The sequence below is a fragment of the Lepidochelys kempii genome, chromosome 1, assembly GCF_965140265.1.
Source record: "Lepidochelys kempii isolate rLepKem1 chromosome 1, rLepKem1.hap2, whole genome shotgun sequence".
NCBI lineage: Eukaryota > Metazoa > Chordata > Testudines > Cheloniidae > Lepidochelys > Lepidochelys kempii.
The window spans coordinates 96,726,489-96,748,063 of record NC_133256.1 but is presented as its reverse complement, the minus strand read 5'-3'; the positions used below and the strand labels follow the sequence as shown (position 1 = coordinate 96,748,063).

Below are 21,575 nucleotides of genomic sequence, written 5' to 3'. Positions count from 1 at the left end.
TTATTTATTCAAAATCACTTACCGGTAATTGGTGGATAGCTTTTTGGAGCATCACTGACTTAGGTTCTTTAGTCCTTAATTATTTTTTTAGCACTAACTTTGAACTCCATGGCATAGGGTTGTGAGGCTCTGCTAAAAGTTACTAATTATTTACCACATTGTCTGTTGAGAAAATACCTAAATCTACATTGCTGAAATAAAGTTATCACTTTGTAGGAGCCATCTGACTAGCTGCTGGTGATGTGTGACTGGTGCATTAATCCTCAGTTATACCAATGGAACATTTTCCTACTTAGAATCTAGTTTTTATTGTTAAACAATAACCACATTTAGTGACAGTAAAGGTTGCAGCAAGACATATCTCATCAAACTTGAAAAGCATGGAAATAAGTAGTTAAAGGGAAAGATGTGTGCTTTCCTTTCTCCCTTCATATGGTCTCCAACACACCAGTGCTCCACAATGCTTTCACTTCCATCTCCAGCAAATACCAGAAAGCATTATGTACTCAACTTCATCAGACTTGCACTCTAATAGAAAACCCCACGTACTTTTCTATCACTTGTACTGACAGATCAGCACATCTGACTGTCCCACATTCCATGCATTAGGAAAGTTATTTTGCCTTAACATGACAAACACACACTTTTCCAGCAGGTTACACAAATATTTACTAGCCAGGAGTAGAATACTGCTGATCAGGAATCCTGGACTCTGGCTCTGGGAGAGGAGTGTAGTTTATAGCAGATAGAGTTGGCATAACTAAAACTGACTTCATCACTCTGGAAGGTAGGGTGCTGCAGAGAATAAGTAGGGTTACCAACTTTCTAATCGCACAAAACCCTTGCCCCACCCCTGCTTCTCCCCCTCCCCAAGGCCCCACCCCTGCCCCCCCTTCTCTGAGACCCCATCACCGGCTCACTACATTCCCCCTCCCTCCGTTGCTCGCTCTCCCCCACCCTCACTTACTCGCCCATTTTCACCGAGCTGGGGTAGGGTGATGGGGTACGGGTGTGTGTGTGTGAAGACTGTGACTGGGGGTGCAGGCTCTGGTGTGAAGGAGGGGGCTCCCAGCTGGGGCTGAGGGGTTCAGAGTGTAGGAGAGGGTCAGCGCTGGGGCAGGAGGTTGGGGTGCGGGAAGGGGGTGAGGAGTGCAGATTCCAAGTGGTGCTTACCTCAGGTGGCTCCCAGGAAGCGGCCAGCATGTCTCTCCGGCTCCTAGGCATTGGGGCGGCCAGGTAGTTCTGCGAGCTGGCCCCACCCACAGGCACCGCCCCCACAGCTCCCATTGGTCGCGATTCCTGGCCAATGGGAGCTACAGAGCCAGTGCTCAGGGCAGGGGCAACGCACGGAGTCTCCGTAGCTGCTCCTATGCCTAGGAGCTGGAGGGACATGCTGGCAGCTTCCTGGGGGCCACACAGAGCCAGGTAGGGAGCCTGCCAGCCCCACACCAACCAGATTTTTAACGGACCAGTCAGCAGTGCTGACCAGGGCCACCAGGGTCCCTTTTCAACCCGGTGTTCTGGTCGAAAACCGGACACCTGGCAATCCTAGATAAGATCAGGTGTAATATTAGAGACCTGGGTTTTACAGCTACAGTGACCATGCATAAGCTCTCAGTTAACTTATTTTACAAGGGAAGAATGTTCTGCAGCTCTTCTCTAACTGTCTTCTACATTGAGGTAGTCAACTTAAGGGCAGTGACTTGCATGGGTATTACACTTAGAAGAGGTGAGATTTCCACTCCTGGTCTCCTCTTTCCCAGCTCAGGAGCTGTACCCTAGGCTACAGGGTATGTGGGAGTGGGAGAGTCAGTCAGTCAATCAGTAAGTCTCTTTCTCTCTCGGCATTTGCACTGCAGCAAATATGTCATCAAATTCAGAAGGTTCACCATATATGCACCTATTTTTCGTTATGGCTACAAACTATATATAATACTCTCCAAAAAATCCACAACCCAATTGTAACTGATATTCTAGGAAACAGCACGAGGAACAACACTGTAGCCAAAAGGGCAGGTCGCAGAGTGTTTTAGCTTTCTTGCAAAAGAGGTACAAAGTAAAATGAGACAATCCAGTGGAAGGGGGAATGGAAATCACACAAAGCGATGATTTTTAAACTCTTATTCTTCCGATATCAATCATTTTTCATGAAACCACCTTGAAAAAATTAAACACTCAAAGTTTATAGTTCATGTTTTGGTTTTTACCATTTCAGTGAGGTTTTTACATGTAGGTTTAAAACTCCTGTTAAAGAGAACACTGTCACGCAACCTTAACTATCACGCAGCTGTTGCTGCACTATAATCAGCATGCCTGTTACTGAAAGAGAGGATGGAAGAAGAGAGAAATGTTCACTCACCTTCTAATTTCAGTCCTTTGAAAGGACACATTTATCAGTGATGACCATGAAGTAAACTTAAAACTTTAAAAATACCCTAGATACAGCAAGCTGGAGTATAAATAAGAATGATTTGGTGGAAAGTGTAAATGACCATGTTTCAAGTCTGGGTGAGGTTCTTTGGCCTGTGTTATGCAGGAAATCAGACTAGATGAACACGATGATTCCTTTTAGCCTTAAAATATACTGAAGTCCTCTTCTCATGGACAAGACTACAACAATAGCACATTACAACTATCCAGGCAAATCTACCTCCCCAAACATGCATGTGACTGTATAGGATAGTCCACAATCTGCTGTGTATTGAAGTCAAGTTTACTTACAACTGTAAATGAACTGGTTTAACAATAAAGCCATCACCACACAGTCAACGCAGTTTGATTCTCACAGCTTCTTACTGTTGCATGTTTTCTTTCAATATCAGAAGTATTCAACTACTTGCATACCATGCTTAATACAAACTGTCAGGTCAAATTGAAAGAGAACCAAGAGCCATGGGATCCTCACCTTGAGCATATGAAATGGATGAAAAAATGACACTATACTGATACATTTTGCACCGACTTTGCACTCATTCTTCACAAATGTAAATGATGAAAAAGTTCAAGGCTGTGGAGAATCAGAGCCTTAATGTCCTTATTTGTTCTACTAAAAACAAATATATCATTACATTTTTCAGTAAATAAAGCCATGGTAAGTTAATATTTTTAGTAGGAAAACTTATGCAAATTCTTAAAGGCAAGACAATATTTATTTCCGTGTTTTCAAGATTTTCTGTCATAAGTATGGAGATGTTGCAGCAAAGATAGCACAAACAATAGATCTCTTTGTCTCAGTTTTTCATCACTGTGAAATGTGCATCAATAAAAAAAATAAGAACAAAATTTTCCATGTTTAGCAATTTATTTTTTAAATCCAGGATCATTCTCAGTATGTTTCAAGTAATTCCAAAGTAACAAAACATTCCGATACTTTGGCAGGAGCATTAGACACCCTGCTAGTGGATTCCTCTCTGCTAAGCCAGCACTGGAGCAATGTAGGTGACATCAAAGAGGAGCCACCCACTGGAAGGCTTAGAAAAAGATAAATTTCAAAGCCCCAAAAGGTATTGAAAAATATTCAACTCAAAGGTTAATAAGAATAGCAAATATAACTAGGTAGGAGCTATCTGACTGGAGGAACGAGCAAGACAAAAACACTCCTCTTCAAAAATACTGAGAGTATCGCTACAAAGAGGCCACAACTTCCTCTGCTACTGACAGACAGCTAGACAGGTTGATGGAGGTGACTCTTCAAAAGAACAGGAATTAGCTGGTAAGTGACAATGTCTCTTTTATTTCAAGAACCCATTTACCAACACTGACTAGAGGGACATACCTCGCAGTGGAAATATGGAGCACAGGATGATGATTCTGAAGGGAAGGAAGGCCAGTTGTTCATTCCTAAAAACACTTTGCTGAACCCGCCCTGTGGTGTCCCAGATCTACTGTACAACAAAATGAGAGGCAGCTAACATGCAAGAAAGGTGTCCTAGGGAGTGGAAGCCTCTGGTCCTAAAGGTATCTCCCAAGCACTCCTGTTCTAAATACAAAATTCATTTTCTGAACACAGAAATGAAGTGCCATAGAAATCCTTTAATATTGCTGTCGATCCTGTGTAATCACTAATAAGGGCTGCAGATCTACCAGGAGGCTTGGGGAGTCCCCAAGCTTCCTCAAAGAGGAAAGGTGAAGACCGCCTTCTTCTTTCCAGATGGGCACCAAAATTAATGGAAAAGGAGAAAATTGTCAGAGAGAAATTAAAAAAAATAGGGTAAAGAATCCTTTGCAAAAGGCTCTCTTATGGAAAGAAAGAGGAGGCAACATTTGCACACTTCTGTGGAGGCCGAGAGACAGGTGTGGGTGTGGCCTCTTCAGTAAATTAGGCAGCAGAAGAATTTTTCAGGTGTTTTTTTTTTTTTAAAGGAGGGGGTGAAAAAAGAGGGAATTTGTAAATCTGGCTCCATTCTGCTATATTGGACAGAAATGCCCATAAGTAGTTATGAGTTAGGTTCTGAGCAGAAAACCCATGGCAGGAGAAATTAATGTTAATGTCCCTTTAAATAAAAAGATCCATATTTTAATGGCAGACACTCCAGGCAGTGCATTTTCATCTAACACACGACTATTAAAAATTCAGCAATACTTTATATTCCTTTCCAGATAGAGTCTTCTGTTCTTAATACGTTTTTATGTAAATCTTCATGCATGTTTACGATTGTCCTGGAAATTAACATAATATTCCAGTATATTCTAGGGATAGTCAGTGCTGGAAAGTACTCATCTTCTCCGTAGACATATATCAATGTCCAACCACCAGAAGTAGAACGATCGCCAGTGCCGATGGCGAGAAGTCTGCTGAAAGGGAAACTACACCCATTTTGTTCAGCTTAGCAGTAAGAAAGCCTACAGGGAAAGAAGTACTTGTCATCCTGAATAAACTATTAAATTGATTTATTTTAAAAGCTTTTAATGACATTTCCCATTTTTGAGTCTAGTGCTAGAGGTGGCTATTTTTCTGAAAAGTGTAATTATTCGTGACACTTAGCCATGTAGGAGTCCAAAGTAAGCGACTTGTTTCAATACTGATTAGTAGTGACTAAAAGAATACTTGAAATGATCAGTTTTAAACCTGAAATATTCCAAACCCAAATGTAATTTAAACATCTCCCATTTTTTTTTAAAAATACAAAAATATTCATTGGTGACTGGGGCTTCCTGCCCTACAACCTTTTGGACCCAGACATTACACCTACCAAAACAGAAGCTGGGGGGAGAGGGCTGCAGAAAATCAGGCTCTTAAATTAGTGAGCAGTGCACAATGGAATTAGCTCTTCTTTTCATAAAGTATATGTAATATACAATTCCCTGGCAATATATACAAAAATTTTGAAGAAATTTCTTTTAACTAGAGTGTACTGCAGTTCGTTACTTTCAGAATATAATCCATTTCAACTGAAAGATACTTTCCCCCATCCAATTTTAAAGTTTTATTTCTATTAATGTTCATGGAAGTTACACCAGCATCAAGAAAGGATACACCCCTTTAGGTTAAAAATACATAATCACAGCAAGGTGTGTACTGAGTTCTGTCTAATTTAACCAGATTTGTAAAACCAGATTTGATTATGGTAACTCCATACACCACTTTGAAAAGCTCTCTCTGCTCCAAATGGGTGCCAGTTGCTTCAACAGATTCATAAAGTGCAAAGCCAAAAGGGACCACTATGATCATCTAGTCTGAGCACTATAACACAGGACACAGAACTTCCCCAAAATAACTGCTAGAAAAACATCCAATCTGTATTTTAAAATTATCAGTGACGGAGAATCAACCACGACCCTTGGCAAATTGTTAATAACTCTCACTGCTAAACTCCTTATTTCTAGTCTGAATTTGTCTAGCTTCAACTTTCAGCCACAGGATCATGTTATACATTTCTCTATTAGACTGAAGAGTCTATTATTAAATACTTGTTCTCAATGTAAGTACTAAAGAATAAATTCAGTAATGGCCAATTTCATCTGCACACAGAGTGGAATGACCCTCCCAGAATAGAATGACCCCTGCAGGCTCAGATAGGAGAGAAATAAGGCGGGTGAGGTAATATCTTTTATTGGACCAAATTCTATTGTTGGAAGAGACAAGCTTTTGAGCGTTACATAACTCTCCTTCAGGACTAGAAAAGGTAACCAGTGTCCAACCTATATACAAAATAGGACAGATTGTTAAGCAATTGTTAAGGGTTTTACACATTTGTTGGATTCTACTTAAAATGAAATGGGCAGTTAACACCTCTTCAGTCCTAGGACAAAAGAGAGTAGTAGGCAGTAGAGTTAGGGTATGTTACCAACTGTTGAAATGAGCCATAAAACCCAGTGTCTCTGTTTAGTCCATGTTTTTTAATGTTCATTAGAGTTATGAATTTAGGTTCTCAGCTTTGCCTTTTGAAGGTGTTGTGCAAGTATCCTTTGAGGTTGAGAACTGAAAGGTTAGATATGGAGTGATCGCTTTGTGAAAAATGTTGGTCGCTGGTGATAGGGTGTATTTATCTTTTATCATTTTTCTGTGCGAGTTCATTCAGGGGCATAGTGATTGTCTCGTTTCACCCACATAATTGTTGCTGGAGCATGATATCCTAGTTGAGGTAGACCACATGTTGTGATAGACATGTATGGGACTCATGGATCTTGAAAGGTATATTGTGGAGACTATTGATCATTGCAGCAATAGAGATATATCTGCAGGTTTCACATCTGTTGTTCTGGCAGGATCTGGTGCCACTTTGAGTTGGTGGATCCTGGTCTATGGGGAGCTTGCTTCTGATGATGAGTGTGGAAAGGATGGGGAGTTGTTTGAAGGCCAGAAGAGGGGGTTTAGGAAAGATTTCTTTCAGAATTCAGTCCCCATGAAGCATGGGTTGTAATTTTTTGGTGATACACTGCATGGGTTCCAGCGTGTGGTGGCAGGTGACAACTAGGGCTGTGCAGTCAATGTTTTTTCTTTCCTGTACTGAAAGACTGTCCAGGTTCTCTCAGAGTATTTAGGCGGCCCATTCCATGATGCAATCTACTTCTCTGGTGGAGCATCTTTGTTCAGTGAAGGCAGTTTTACATCTGTTCACGTGTGTAACCCTGACAGAGGCGATGTGTCGGGGGGGGGATGCAGGGTCAAGTGCCCCCCAAAGCAGCTGCCCAGGCGGGGAGAGGAAGGAGCAGGGCCAGAGCTTCTCTGGCCATGCTGGGACGCTGCCCGCAGCAGCTGCTAGGGAGAGAGCCTGGCTGCGGTGGCGGGCTGCTTCCCATCCAGACTCAGCTTCCAGGGACAGTGGCCGAGCGAGCTGGAGCCCCACCTCCCTCCCCTGGCATGCTTGTCCCTTGTCCCCAGAAGCCGAGGCCAGGCAGGGAGTGGGCTGCCACTGCCGCCTCTCCCCAGCCAGGCTCTCTCCCACGCAGCTGGAGCAGCAACCGGGAGTGGCTCCGTCCTGCTCCAAACCCAGCTGCCAGAGAGAGCAGCCAAACGTGCCAGGGGTAGAGGAGGAGCTGGGGGTGGGGCAGAGAGGAGACACATGGGGAGATCATGTGTCCTCCCCTTTAGCTGGTGACCCCCCACTATGTGGAGGCACCAGTTGTCAACTCGGGCTTTCTCTTCGGAGCATATGCTGTGGTAACAGGCTCAGTTAGCACATCTTGCTCCAACTGGTGAACCCAGGACGCTCTGCAGATTGGTAGAGACAGGAAGGAAAGGAAAGAGGAGCATGATCTTGTCCTCTACCTTTGAGGTGCAGTGTTTCTCTAAAGGCACATTGAGGAAGCAATCCCTGCCTGCTCAGGCAGAAGGACTTGGTTGTGATTGGGCATTGCATGGGGTATGCAAGAATGGTGGGCTTCACATGTACTCACACTCCCCTGCACACCCATGTGAGGGCCAGACACAAACTGGCCCTAAATTATGAATTTAGAAAACAAAATGTGAACAATTAATTACACAAATGTTAATATTGTTGTAACCATAATGACCAGAGAACGTGAAGGAATTACATTTTGAGAATTCATCAATAAACATTTTGGCAAGGCAAGGTTTGATTAAGGAATTAAAAAACAGATAGATATTTGACAGATAGATGCTTAACATTATTTCACTGTCACTGAGCAACTTTAATGAGATTAGATTCTCTAATTAATGTTTCTAACCCTTCAACAGACAAGATGCTTATGATCTGCTAGACATTTATAGAGATGGATCTTAAATACATAGATGAAAGTTTGACATTTAGATACTCAAAATTAAGATGCTCTATTCACTGACATACTATCAGTAATAAAAAAGATGGGCAGCTAGCATTATATATGTAAACAACATAAAGATGGCAGGTGAAAGATTTTCATAGCCGAGAAGTAATTGGGATTCTAAAGATTTCTATATGAAATAATACTTCATAATATAATAAATGGAGGTTACTTACTTGTAGCTGGAGGTTCTTCGAGATGCGTGGTTCCTATCTGTATTCCACATGAGTTACACATGTGAACCATGTGGCTGTGTCCAGAATTTTTTTTTGCAAGCAGACAGTGGAATACACATAGAAACAACTCATCTCAAAGAACCTCCAGCTATAGGTAAGTGTGGTAACAAGCAGTAGTCAGACAGGAAGTGTGTGGATGCAGAAGTGAGACTGACTGTAACTGGACCAGAGTGTAATGTCTCGTGTGAAGGTATGCAAAGAGCTTCAAGTAGTTGCCCTACTGTCTTCCTATTTCTAGGAGAGGGACATCTCTCAGAGATGCAGCTGAAGTAATTTGGGGAATGAGCCCTTCTCCCCTCCGGAGGGGCGGGGAGATATGAGCTAGCTGGTAACAAAGAGTGATACAACCAGAGATCCATTTTGAAAATCTCTGCATAGATACTGCTTGAGCCCTGGATCCCTTTAAGGAAACAAATAGGTTAGGTGTCTTTCTAACATCCTTTGTTCTTTGCAGATAAAAAGCCAAAGCCCTTCAGACAGCTAGACTATGCAGCTGTCTTTTTTCATCTGTGCCATGAGGTTTTGGAAAAAATACTGGGAAGTGGATGTCCTGCCTCATATGAAACTCGGAAACTACTTTAGGAATGAATCTAGGATGGGGCATAACGAGACTCTTTTATTTATAGAAGATAATATATGGTGGCTCCACCAGGAGCACTCCCAACTCGCTGATTTCTGGCTGACATTATGGCTATTAGAAAGGCCATCTTCATGGACAGATGGGCCACAGAACACTATAGAGCAGTGGTTCCCAAACTTTTCCTCTCACAACCCCCTTACCAGTCATAGAATGTGTCTGCAACACCATACTCCCCTCTCCCCTGGGCCAGGAGCTGAGTCGCGGCTGGGGTCAAAGTGGGGCTGGATGGTGCTCTTCCCCCGCACCTGCTGGTGGGCTGGCCCGGGCCCTGCTGTCCCCTGTTCCCCCCCTCTCCTCCCAGGAGTGCCCCACAGTTTGGGGACCACTGGAATAGAGGCTCAAAGGGGGGTTTAGTGAGTGAAAATAAAAGAAAATTGAGGTCCAAACTTCACCAGTGGTGGGAAGGATCTGAGAACCCCCTTCAGAAATCTAGTTGTGACAGGATGTGTGAATTTTGTACAGTTATCCACCAGAAGATGGAAAGTGATTATCACTGCTAAATGTTCTTGAAGAGAATGGATTGCGGGACCCATAAGGGTAAGTAGATATTCTAAGATACCAGGGATCCTGGTGGATTATGGAGACAAGTTGAATTAGTGAGTAACAGCTTCTCATAGAGTCTTTTCTGCTTTGGTTAAGGATGGATTGTGCCCTTTTAGAACATGAGTTCACATGCACATTCAAATATCAGGCCCTGAGTTGCAGTGCTTCCAGATTGGGGTGCTTGAACCTGCCCTTGTGCTGGGCTAGAAAGTCTGGCAATGTGGGGATGTTCATGGGTGGGTAACTGAGAGCTTCAGCAGATAAGTTAACCAGAACGGTCTTGGCCTGGATAACGGGTTTGCAGCTCCACCCAGCTTCCTCCATGGGGGACCCACAGCCCCCAAAATTGCAGGAGGCCCCAGCCCTGGGGCGGACTCGCCCGCAGTCTCGTACCCCTCTCCCCCGCGCAGGATTTTTTCTTTCGCTTTCAAAGGATGCCAGTCCAATAACAACGTACAAATGACCACTCTCAGCTTACCTCACATTACATACAATTTTTCTACATATACTGTAGCCTGCAACCATGAAACCACTAATCAGGCTCAAGTGCAGCCATGTCTGATGAACATGCTCCTGGAAACAGCATTAAATAATACATATTCAGAGAGGAGCTCTGCAGTAGCCCTTTCCACAGTGCTCTGTATAGTCATCAACACACAAACAAAGGAAAGTACAACAACAAAAATTCTTCACTGAGTCTTTGGGCCCTCTGGCAGCGAAAGGGCTTGGACCTCCCCAGCCTGGCGTATGTGTGCGCATCGGGCCTGACTACCTTCTCGTAGCCTTCCACTGAAGCCACAGGAGACTGTGTTCTCAGCCCTCTCCTGGTCCCAATCTCTCTCATGGAGCTGGGGCCCTCATTTTTATCCCCCAGCTGAGAATCAAACCCAGCTGGGTTGGCTGATCCCAGGCCCTGTTCCACTGGGCAGCGTCCGCTGGCTCCCTCGACAGCTTTGAGGAGCAGTGGGCGCTGTCCGGGGTTCTCTGCTCGGTGTCCTCATCCGGTATCCTTATTTTGAACCTTTGACCCTCACTCCCGTCCCTGTTTTTCATTAGTTGTCCCCCATAATCAGTTGGTCCCTGGGTCCAGTGGTCCCTCCCGCTAGGCTGGGGGAAGGGCCTTTAGCAGTGGGTGGGCTTGCGTCCACCCACTTCCCGGGATTTTTGCATTACCACCTGCTTCCTGGGCTACTCTCCAGTTCCGGGCTGACAGCTCCCTACCCCTCCTGCTCCTTAAAGGGACAGACCACTCTGTTACACCCCCATTTCATAGAGTGAAACAGGCTGACTACTAGCCAGGTACACTTGTGCTGCAAAACACAGTTGGGTTTCTCTTTCATTTCACCATGTCTTCCTCATTCACAGGAGTGCTAGTAAACATTGAAAGAACTGGGTAGGGCTGGGGAGACGAGTCTGGTACATCTATACTGCAAGAAAGGTGCGTTCTTAACTCATGACAGCCAACCTGATTAGCTACTTTGGGTTAAAATAGCAGTGAAGACACAACAACTCTGCTTTTAACTTCGGTTAGTGGGGCTTCCGTTCAGCCCCAGGCTTTAACTTGAACTGCTTTTCCGAGTTCATAGCAGAGTTGCTGTGTCTTCACTGATTTTTTAACCTGAGTTAGCTAGCACAAGTTAGCTAACCTAAGAGCACACCTTTTTTGCAGTGTAGATGATTGCTTCTTTTCACTAATAGCCTTTGTCTGCTGGAAAACTGGGTTGTTAGACTGGTAGCTTTTTAACTCTGAAACTGGTGATTCTCATTTTAATGCTGATGTCCTAAAGGATCTTCCCTACTTCGTTTTCCTGACGCTCACGTAGCAGATGGTGCTAATGGCTAGCCATATGTTTCCTGCATCAGTAAAAAGAAAAAGACCAGATTGCTGACACTTTGGATGTGGCCCTCTGGTGCCATGAACGGTTGGCTACAGAGAGCAATAATGCTTGAATTTAATTAAGTTCTGAGTGGGGGTTTTAAGATGGCTTTACACTATCGCTTACCCCCCTCTTTTTGGGGCTTTGTTTTGTTTTAATTGTCTTCTGCGTCTTTATTTACAGACTATAACCTCTGAAAGGCAGAACATTCCTTCCCTCTCCCTCATGCTAGCTTCTTACAACTGATGTGGGTATACATGGTTGATACCTTTTGTTTCAGCTGTTGTACAACACAATTGCTTGGGGAAATGCTTGCTTTACACATGCATTTTTTTTGCATCATGCTCTGAAGGAAGTGAGTCTGCCTGAGCCCTGGTCTATGCTACAAACTTATGTCAGTATAACTAGGTCTCTCAGGGGGGTATGGATTTTCCACATCCATGAGCCACTTAGTAATACCGACCTAACCTCCAGTGTAGATAGCGCTATACTGATGGGAGGGCTTCTCCCGTCAACATAGCTACTGCCTCTCCAGCAGGTGACGTAGCTCTCCCGTTGGCGTAGGTAGCATCTTCAGTAAGTGCTACGGCAGCACAGCTACTCTGTAAGTGTAGACAAGCCCTTAGTCTGATTTCCAATGGACGCTGCTTTCCTAACACCCCAACCCATCACAAAGGAAAATGTGGACTTTGTCAACTAAAGCGTCCCTACTGAGCATAGCAGATGTGGTGTTGAACAAAGAAAGGATAGTCACTGAGATAAATGGGTTCTAGCTAATTAGGAGCTTTGCGGATGAGAACAAGGACTTGGAATGAACCTTGAATTCAACTAGCAGCCAATGTAGAGTGCAGAGCACTGGTATGGTGTTGACTAATAGCACCTCTGGCCACATCTGCTACCTGGGCATCTAAAGGCAGAACTAATATGCCACAGGACTGTCTCTTCTCAGCAGGTTTGCAGGGTGGATGGATGGACAGACGGACGGACAGAGACAGATAAACATAATGGCACACTGAAAATAAATGGAATGGAATCAGAGAAAACCATTCAAAGAATAAAGAAAGCTGGCTTATAATACCAAGAATATAAGTAAGTAAATGTATTGGACTACTTTATGGCCTTGAATGTGCTCTCTTAACTCCCATTGACTTGAATACAAGCAGCTTTGTATACTCCAAAATCATATACTTAGGCCTGATCTACACTTGGGGGCAGGGGGGGGGGGAATCGATCTAAGATATGCAACTTCAGCTACAAGAATAGCGTAACTGAAGTCGATGTATCTTAGATTGACTTAGAATCACTTACTTCCTGTGTCCTCGCGGCGTGGGATCAACAGCCGCCACTCCCCCATCGACTCCGCTTCTGCCTCTCACCATGGTGGAGTTCCGGAGTCGACGGTATAGCGATTGGGGATTGATTTATCGCTTCTACACTAGATGCAATAAATCAATCCCCAATAGATCAATTACTACTCACCGATCCAGCGGGTAGTGTAGATGTACCCTTAGTGATCCTAATTTCTCTGGAACCTGAACTTTGCTAAACTGGACAAAACCAAATAAAAATTGTCCTATCTCATACTGTAGGGTCCACCTTAACTCTCCTTTTTGTATCTGGCAAAGAAGTGCACATCATGTAAAGTGAGACTTCTATAATGTCTAAACAAGCACTAGGATAATTTGCAATGAGGAAGAGGTAAGGGAGAACAGAGGTATCCTCGCCCAGGATAAAATATCTAAATTCAATAGCAGCAAATGAAAAACTACATTTCCCTGTTCTGTGAATTTGTACCTGTATTAACAATATATTAGCAATTACACAAATCACCAATGGCGTGAATAAATGGGAAGCTGTCCCACTCAGGCTCTGGGAAAAAATAAACTTGATAACAATGAGCACACTGCTCAGAGGAATATATGTGCCATGGGGACTCCTATTCCAAATGCCCCAACACTATTTTCAGAAAAGCAATATCCTTTAAAACAAACAAACAAACAAACAAACAAAAGAGACATCAGCAACCAGATGAACTGTGTGGGTTTGTGGGTGTTTAGATTCTAAAATCTGAGTCAATTCCATAATGCCTTTATAGGAACATAGGACATTGGATGAGAAAGGACTTCCTGTATCATGAAGTCCAGTCTCCTGCTATTGCAGGCAACCCTGTCATATAAATCCCATTCATACATTCATCAAGCTCCAACTTAAAATTTTGCCCCCACTACTTCTACTGGGAAGCTGTTTCAGAATCTCACTCTTCTGATGGTTAGAAACCTTCTAATTTCCAGCCTAAATGTTTTCATGGGCAGTTATACCATTTTTTCTTGTGCCAGCATTGTCCCTTAGCTCAAAGAGCATGTCTCCCTCCCCAGTTCTTAGCTCCATGATGTATTTATAAACAGCAATCATATCCCCTCTCAGCCTTCATTTTGCTAGGCTAAATAAGCTAGGCTAGACTAAACAACTCCACTCCTAAGACAGGCTCTCCATTCCTTTAATCATCCTAATAGCGCTTCTTTGCATCTATTTGGATTCAATTTCTAATAAGCCAGGCCATGCAAAGCACATATGCTGTTACAAATAAAATATTTACATGAATGAATGCTGAGATGGAGCTGTCCCTCCCTTTTCCATCCATGGCTATATTAGGCTCTGGATCCTGTAATTGCTACAAAATCGAAACCCCACATCCATCTATACAGCCTGTCAGATATAGGTCAAATTAGCACGTCAACACAAATTCCACCTTTCATCTCACGTAGACGCCCCAGTGTGGGGGAATCCCATATTAAAAACTGTGAGGAAGTCAATAAAGTGAAAAAACTGAATGCAATGCAGCATACTAAAGTATATATATCCCAATTAGCAATCCAGGACCAGATCACATCTAAGCCAAAAGAAAGCCTAGCTGTGTTCCTAGCAAGTGAATTATTTTGGAGTGATTTTGAGGACAGAAAAGAACATTCTCCTGATCAACAAAGAATGGACCCGATTCCTAAATTACAGATGTTACAGCTCTTAGATCCTTTCTCTCATGGATTTTCAAAGAAGGCAGCCCCTGCATGAACTGTTAAAGAAGGGGGTGGAACAGAATTGGGGACCTCTGGAGCACGAAGCCATGATTTAGTTAAAGGAGGCCTTAATTTAGGCTCCAGTTTTATACCCCGGGTGCGACCATAGCTGGCAACTACAGAAAAGGGAATGAAAGTTGTGCTAAATTAGAACCATGGAACAGGCCTCCGTCCTGTGGTTTAAGCCTCCAAAATTTTAAGTAAAATAGAGAGGGGGTTTACTCCCTGTGAACAAGGAGATTTGGGCACTAGTTTGGGCTTTGCAGCCTTGGGAATATCTGGTGGGATTGTCTCCTGTGTTACTGAAAACTGCCCACTTCCCAGTGAAATATGTGCTTATTCGCAAGATTAATAGTGGTCAGGTGTCCAGCCCCAGCAAGCCCTAAGCAAATTTGGGCTGATAAATTTGCTGAGCCCCAAGTGGGTGCTTAAAGCACAATTAAGAGTTAAAGAGCCCCGTCCCAAGGGAAAAAGGGGGGAGGAGAGGGATGAGGGATTTAGGCCCAGATAGGTCTCTGTACATGTTAATAAGTTTAGTTAAACGTTTAAATGTATACCTCCCGCTATATAGGAGCGGAGAAGTTTTGTTTTGCTTTGTGTTTTAGATTACCAATTGCATGGATACTGGAAGACCTTGAGATGATGCACTTGTATATGCTGCTTTGGCTGGCATTTGGATCGCAGGCCTACTCCTCTGATGGTGTGAATCCGGAACCTGGTATGCCCACAGTGTGGGGAAACTTCCCGTGGATAACAGTGGTGTTCAAAGTGAATGACACAGAGGAACTTGATGTCAATCCTGGTGACCAGAAAAGTCTCCAGTAGTGCTGCCAATGCCCCTTGGAAGTGGTCAGCTGCCAATGGGAGAGAAGTGACCCCACCCACAACCCACTTCCAGAAGACACAACGAAGGGTCATCTGCTGATGGAAAGAAAAATCAGGAACATTATTTGGGACTGCAGATTGGTAACAATTTTAGTTTAAATTTTAGGTTTTTTCCCACCCGTAAACCCCTCTGTGTTCATTTATGAATTGACATCCCCAACTGGACAGCATCAGGGGAAGAGACCATTCATTTTAGGCTGAAACACTCCCTTTTATACGCAAACATTGGGCAGGAAAGTTTTGGGGAGGCAAGACTAATGATAACGACACCAGGAAGGAATGGGATGCTCTTTTGCCTTGCACTTGGGAGGCCCCAGGTCATTAAGAAATTTGTAACAGGGATAAAGGATGTTTGAATAACAGGATGGTTACATGGTGTTTTGGTAAAATGATTAAAATGTATAAAAGCGTGAATGTTGGAACCACCTGTAAATGATCTGATTGAAGCATATGCGTTTCAAACCGATGGGAAGAAGCATGTAAAGATGAAGGTAAAAAGTAAGTTGAATTATGGTCAGTGTATGGATGTACAGTAGACAATTAAATACACCTTTACCCGATAAAATGCAGTCCGATATAACGCAAATTCGGATATAATGTGGTAAAGCGGCGCTCCGGGGAGCGGGGCTGCTTTACCTCATTATATCTGAATTCGTGTTACCTCTGTGCTCTCCCCTTACTTGCTGCGCCCCAGCTCACCTCTGCTCCGCCTCCTCCCACGATCGCACCGCTGCTCCGCTTCTCCCGCCTCCCTCCCAGGCTTGCTGAGCCAAGCAGCTGGCAGGAAGGGAGGCGGGGGGAGAAGCAGAGCAGAAGTGGCGCACCCAGGGGAGGAGGCAGAGGTGAGCTGGGGTGGGAGGCCGGGGAGGGCCACAGCAAGTAACCGGGGGGAAGGCACAAAGGAACAGCTCCCCACCCCAGCTCACCTCCGCGCCGCCTCCTCCTCTGAGCGCGCTGCCGCCACTCCGCTTCTACCCCCGCCTCCCTTCCTTCCAGGTTTCCTGTGCCAAACAGCTGATTGTCGTGGCAAGCCTGGAAGGGAGGGAGAAGCAGAGCCGCAGCATCGTGCTCAGGGGAGGAGGCAGAGGCGGAGGTGAGCTGGGGTGGGGAGCGGTTCCTCTCCCTACCCCGCTATAACATGGTCTCACCTATAAGACAGTAAGATTTTTTGGTTCCCGAGGACCACGCTATATCGGGGTAGAGGTGTAATATAAATTAGGAGGAGGTGTGAATAATATGAATGCAATGGGTCAACACCTAAAAGATTTAGCAATGCTGCTGAGGGTATTTTTAGATCAGCTAAGCTGTATACAGTACAGGTTTTAGAGAAATGGGAGCAATCCCAGGAAAAGGAACACTCCACTTCTTTTTGCAGGCTGTTGGTGCCCTCCAAAGTAATGTTTTCTTGGCCCTGGCATGCTAGCAAATGCAGATGCGGATTCTAGATGTGGTAAAGGACATGATTAGAGATGGTATGAGTGGAATACTCCCACTGGAAATCAGGAGCCTTCTTAGAAGAATTTGGGATTGGATATAAATGTACCACAAATACCTTAAATAAATCTGTTAGTCTTTAAAGTGCCACTGGACTCCTTGTTGTTTTTGTGGATACAGATTAACAGTTACCCCCTGATACTTCACACAAATACCTTGCAGCCACAAGATGTATGTTTAGATGTAATAGAAAATGCCTGTATTCATTTAAATAATTTGATTGTTGTCAGAATGTTATTTAAGTATTCCTATTTAAGGAATTATTTGTAAGTTGCAAGGCGGGAGGCACACAAAGTCATGGTTACCATCCATCATGCTTCTAATGAGATTAAATAAGTGAATGAGAGGGTTAGCAGAGATTTGGAACAAAACTGGTGGGAGACATTATTGAGATGGTCCTCCACAGCATTAGGGATTTAATTTGGCCTGACATTTAATTGTGGTGATTCTAATGTTTCAGGTGGCTTTGGCTGTTGTGCTTCTAGCACTGATATGGTAGATTCGAAGGAAGAGTGATTGGTTGCAAGCCAGCTGTTTTATAGAACATAGGTACCCCCCAAAGATAAGTACATGAAGTCAGGTCCTTAACGAGACAAAGTCAGGGGTGAAACTGGAGAGAAGATTCTTGCTCGGTCTCGGTTGAGAGCCTTGAGCCTAACGCTGGACCTTCAAAAGTAACCCACTGAACTCATTATATATGTAAAGGCCTTAATATTAAAAATATATGGCCTTTAAGGAGGGGAATGTTGCCCTGGATTTGAGGGGTGTGTATACCCTAGAATGTGATCAAGCTAATGGCAACCGTATTATGTGCATTCAGCCACCCTGAAGTAATGAAATAGAACACCACATAGTTAAGGATTAATTTGGAGACAGGTTTTTAGAAGCTCGGTCAAAACTAGCTACAGTTTCTGCTAATCCAAATGGGAGGAGGAGACAACTATGTAAACAACTGAGTCTGAAAACCTTGGTGGTTGGAAAACCTTGTCTAGATGCCTCTGATATTAAAAGTCAGAAAAGTGATGAGCCAGTAGGGATCATTATGACCTATGTGTTTTGTAGAAGTTAGTTATAAAAGATTAGTTAATATAGTGTAATATAGTATACTCTGAAGACATCCTGAGAGATGTTTTTCCTGACACGCTTTCTCCCCGGTGGGTGAGCAACTGGCCACTGTGAACCTGCTGTTAAATACTCAATACCATTCCAGGTGTTAGGTAAATAGCTGGGATGTTCTTAACCTATTGCTTATGTCTGCATGTGCTTTAATCTAATAAACTGCCGTGTTAGACAAGAGTGTGCTTACTTGCATTACTCCTTGATCAGACAGAAGTGCTGAGTTCCTGTTGATTTATTCCTTACACCGCCTGGAGTGAAATAGTTAAGTTGCCTCTGTGGGGGGTTCTGAAAACCCAAGTCACAACAGAACAATATAATAGATTAGAGAAGCAACCTTAGACCTCTGATTACGTCTCAACAACAAAAAATAAAAGAAAACATAAAAAACCCTTTTAGGGGGTACTGGTCTCCCCAAAGACTTTACAAAATTAAAGCTACCCCCAGGCTGGGGGAGGTGCTGGGGCAAAGGAGTCTCACTTGCACATATGTTTTAGTCATGTCTTGTTTCAAGCTTCTAGAATTAACACGATCCTAGAGACTTCACATAACCTTAAAGCAGATTCTTACAAATGGGAGCTTATAACTGCCACTTGTTGGGTGTCGTCATATCAAGGGAGATGGTGACATAGAGCTTTACTGGTTGTGAGATCATATTTTGGTAAAATGGAAAAGTAAATACCCCCAACTCATTAAGGCAGGTATACTGGGCTGGTAGACCTGGCTGTGAAGGAAAGGATCACATACAATAAACAGCAAACCCCACCAAAAAAAAAAAAAAAAACAGAGTCCATTTGGGATAGCTTGCTAGAGCTGGTTGACTAAAGATCCTTGTAGGAGGCCTAGATGTAAGGTAGGAAATAAAATCAACATACTCCCCAGACTACCTTCTTGTTCCCTTTGTCTCTCCTCCCACTTACCTCTTGTGACTGTGATTTCTTTTTATTTTTATATGTGCCATAAAACTTCATGTGCTGGGCATACTGCAGTTAACATGTGGGAATCTAAGCACTGGTCTTTTGTATCTGTTTTATATGTTGTTTGGTTTGTTATTAGAAAAAAAGATTGAAAAAGATCTTAGTAAGTTAAAACACCCAATATATTAGCACAGTCTTTTTATTTGTGCTGTCCTTCCGGTTTTCTTCAGCCTACAAAGTAAGAGGCTTTTGTCAGTCAGGAGGTATTTTGTCAGTCAGGAGGCATTTATTTCCATTATACATGCAAATGGGCACTTCTCCACTAGGAAATACACAATAAAGTCTAGTTTAAAGCAATTAATGTTCATTAATGGTCCCATCTGTATGTTTATCAGGGTACTCTTAAATACTTGATACATAGTACCAACATTTTACAAGGCATTTCTTATCAGCATGAAGACATGCCCTCTTAGGTAATCACAAGACTTGTGTAACTAGTACCAAATCCATTTATGTTGCGGGGAGCTCCTTGTTTGGTAAGGTCCGTGCAGCATTTATATGCTGAAGGGAGTTCCAGGTGCTCTCATAAGCAGGTTGATTTAAAGATTTACAAGAAATGGAAGGGGAGATTGGGTGATTTTTCTGCCTTTGATGGGAGTCTCCACTGCTAAACCATCCCAGCCAGAAAGTAATCATCACTGGCTGGGACTCCTAAAATTGCTTCTGATGAGCAAGATTTTTCCATTTGGGCTGCATGCACCACATTGCTTCCAATGGCAGGCTAAAGTAAAAGCTTCCCTGGCTGCCCCTCAAGCTACTTAGTCCTTCCCTGTTTCAAATTACCGGTACATGTACTGAACACTGTTCCACATTACACTGTCCATATATCCAGTATATTTTTCCAAGAGCAAAATTATTAGTTCAAGCAACACAATTTACTGTACATCTGGTTTCCAAGTAGTTTTTCCCCCTTGATTTTGGTTATCTAAGGTCTTCATACAAAAGACAATAGCTATAGTCCGTAATGTAATAAAAGTCCAAACCAAAAAGTAGTTTTTCTCCCTCAATTCCTTCGGTCGAGATGGCTGAGGTTTTGTGTGTAGGAAACACTGGGTTATAGAAAAACCTCCCATCCCCCGTTTTTGTTCGTTTTTAAATGGGAAAACGAAGTAATAAGATTTCCCAATTCCTCCTCTCTACTAGCATGGCCAGCCCTAGAACACAGGTCTTACCACAAGATAAAGGGCACAATTCTATGGGAATCTCTGGTTAACCCTTGGTTAAAATATTAGCAGCATATCACTGACACTGTATCAATTTTACTGCTATTCACAACAGGAGAACAAAATTATTATGTAGAAACCAGATCGATTTCTTTGAACAGTGAGTGCCAAATTTTGAAATGGGCGTCAACCTAGCTTATGTTTATGCATGAATCTTTTGCATGACCGATTGTTTTTGCATTCATTTTTGGTGCAGGTGACATCACTGAGAGATGCAAACCTCAACTGTGCACAAACCAAGCACGACAAATTATATCACTTGCCCAAACAACTTGGAATGCAAGTGACTGTAAATGCAAAATTGCTTGTGTACAAGATAAAGGCTATAATTTGAACTCTTGACCCTGAAATTCAAATGGGCTTACAATAAAATAAGTGTCATGTATTACTTGCATCCCAACAAGATGACCAAGGGTCTAAATCAGATGTGTTTAGTATTATCAAAATAAAAAAAACAGTTCAATTGAATTGTAACAGTTAAATCATTATTCCAGGGGTCTGGGGGCAGGGGAGTTATTTTAATGCAATCACTGCCACACTGTATTTCTGTTTCAATGAGATTTTCATTTGCCAGTCATTATCATTTTAGTAGAAGATTAAATTATTTGCTGCTTGTCACTAGAGGGGCAGACTGTAGACAAAATTTAAGAAGTTGACAAGTTAGATAACAGAAATGAATAGAATTTATGTTCTTATGAACCTAATGGCAAGTAATTATCTCTGAACCAGCAGTACAAATGTGCTTTTTCATCATGAATACCTGACATGTTATAGAAATTTCTAGAAGACATATCATTTGTACAGTGATGAAACAGAGTGGAAAACTGTTAAATATATAGCTTCTATGTTCAGCATTTAATAGAAGAGTTTAATTGGGCACTGACCCTTTCTGAAGATTTTGCTGAAAAGTTGAAAGGCAGACACTAAAAAGCATGAAATATCTCGCTAAGTTAATGTCTTACCAGTTTCTTCTTTTAAATATATACTTGTTTCTCACAGTTGGAACCATCATACGCTTTTGTCACAGATTCAGGATCAGCAAAACTTAAGTTACTATGAGTGTGTGTATATTATGTTAGATGTAAAGATCTATGTTAAAAGATTAAATCAAGCACAGAAAAGTTAGGAAACGCATGATCAACTTTAATTCAGCCTCCTTGTGCATATCCATTATGATGATCTTTAATTACACCACCACATACTACTTTTTTCCACAGGACCTCTGCCTCATTCAGTGCACAGGATGGACTGTGCTTAATTAATGACCAACTGTTCACTATTTTG

General features: G+C 42.9%; 1 protein-coding gene across 1 annotated transcript in view; it reads right to left on the bottom strand.

Moving 5' to 3' along the window:
* Positions 1–21,575, bottom strand: part of HS6ST3 (heparan sulfate 6-O-sulfotransferase 3) — a 538,365-nt gene that overhangs the window by 146,822 nt on the left and 369,968 nt on the right. Inside the window, 1 exon segment of the mRNA XM_073348045.1 lies at positions 18,799–18,815. Coding sequence (XP_073204146.1) covers positions 18,799–18,815 — 17 coding nt within the window.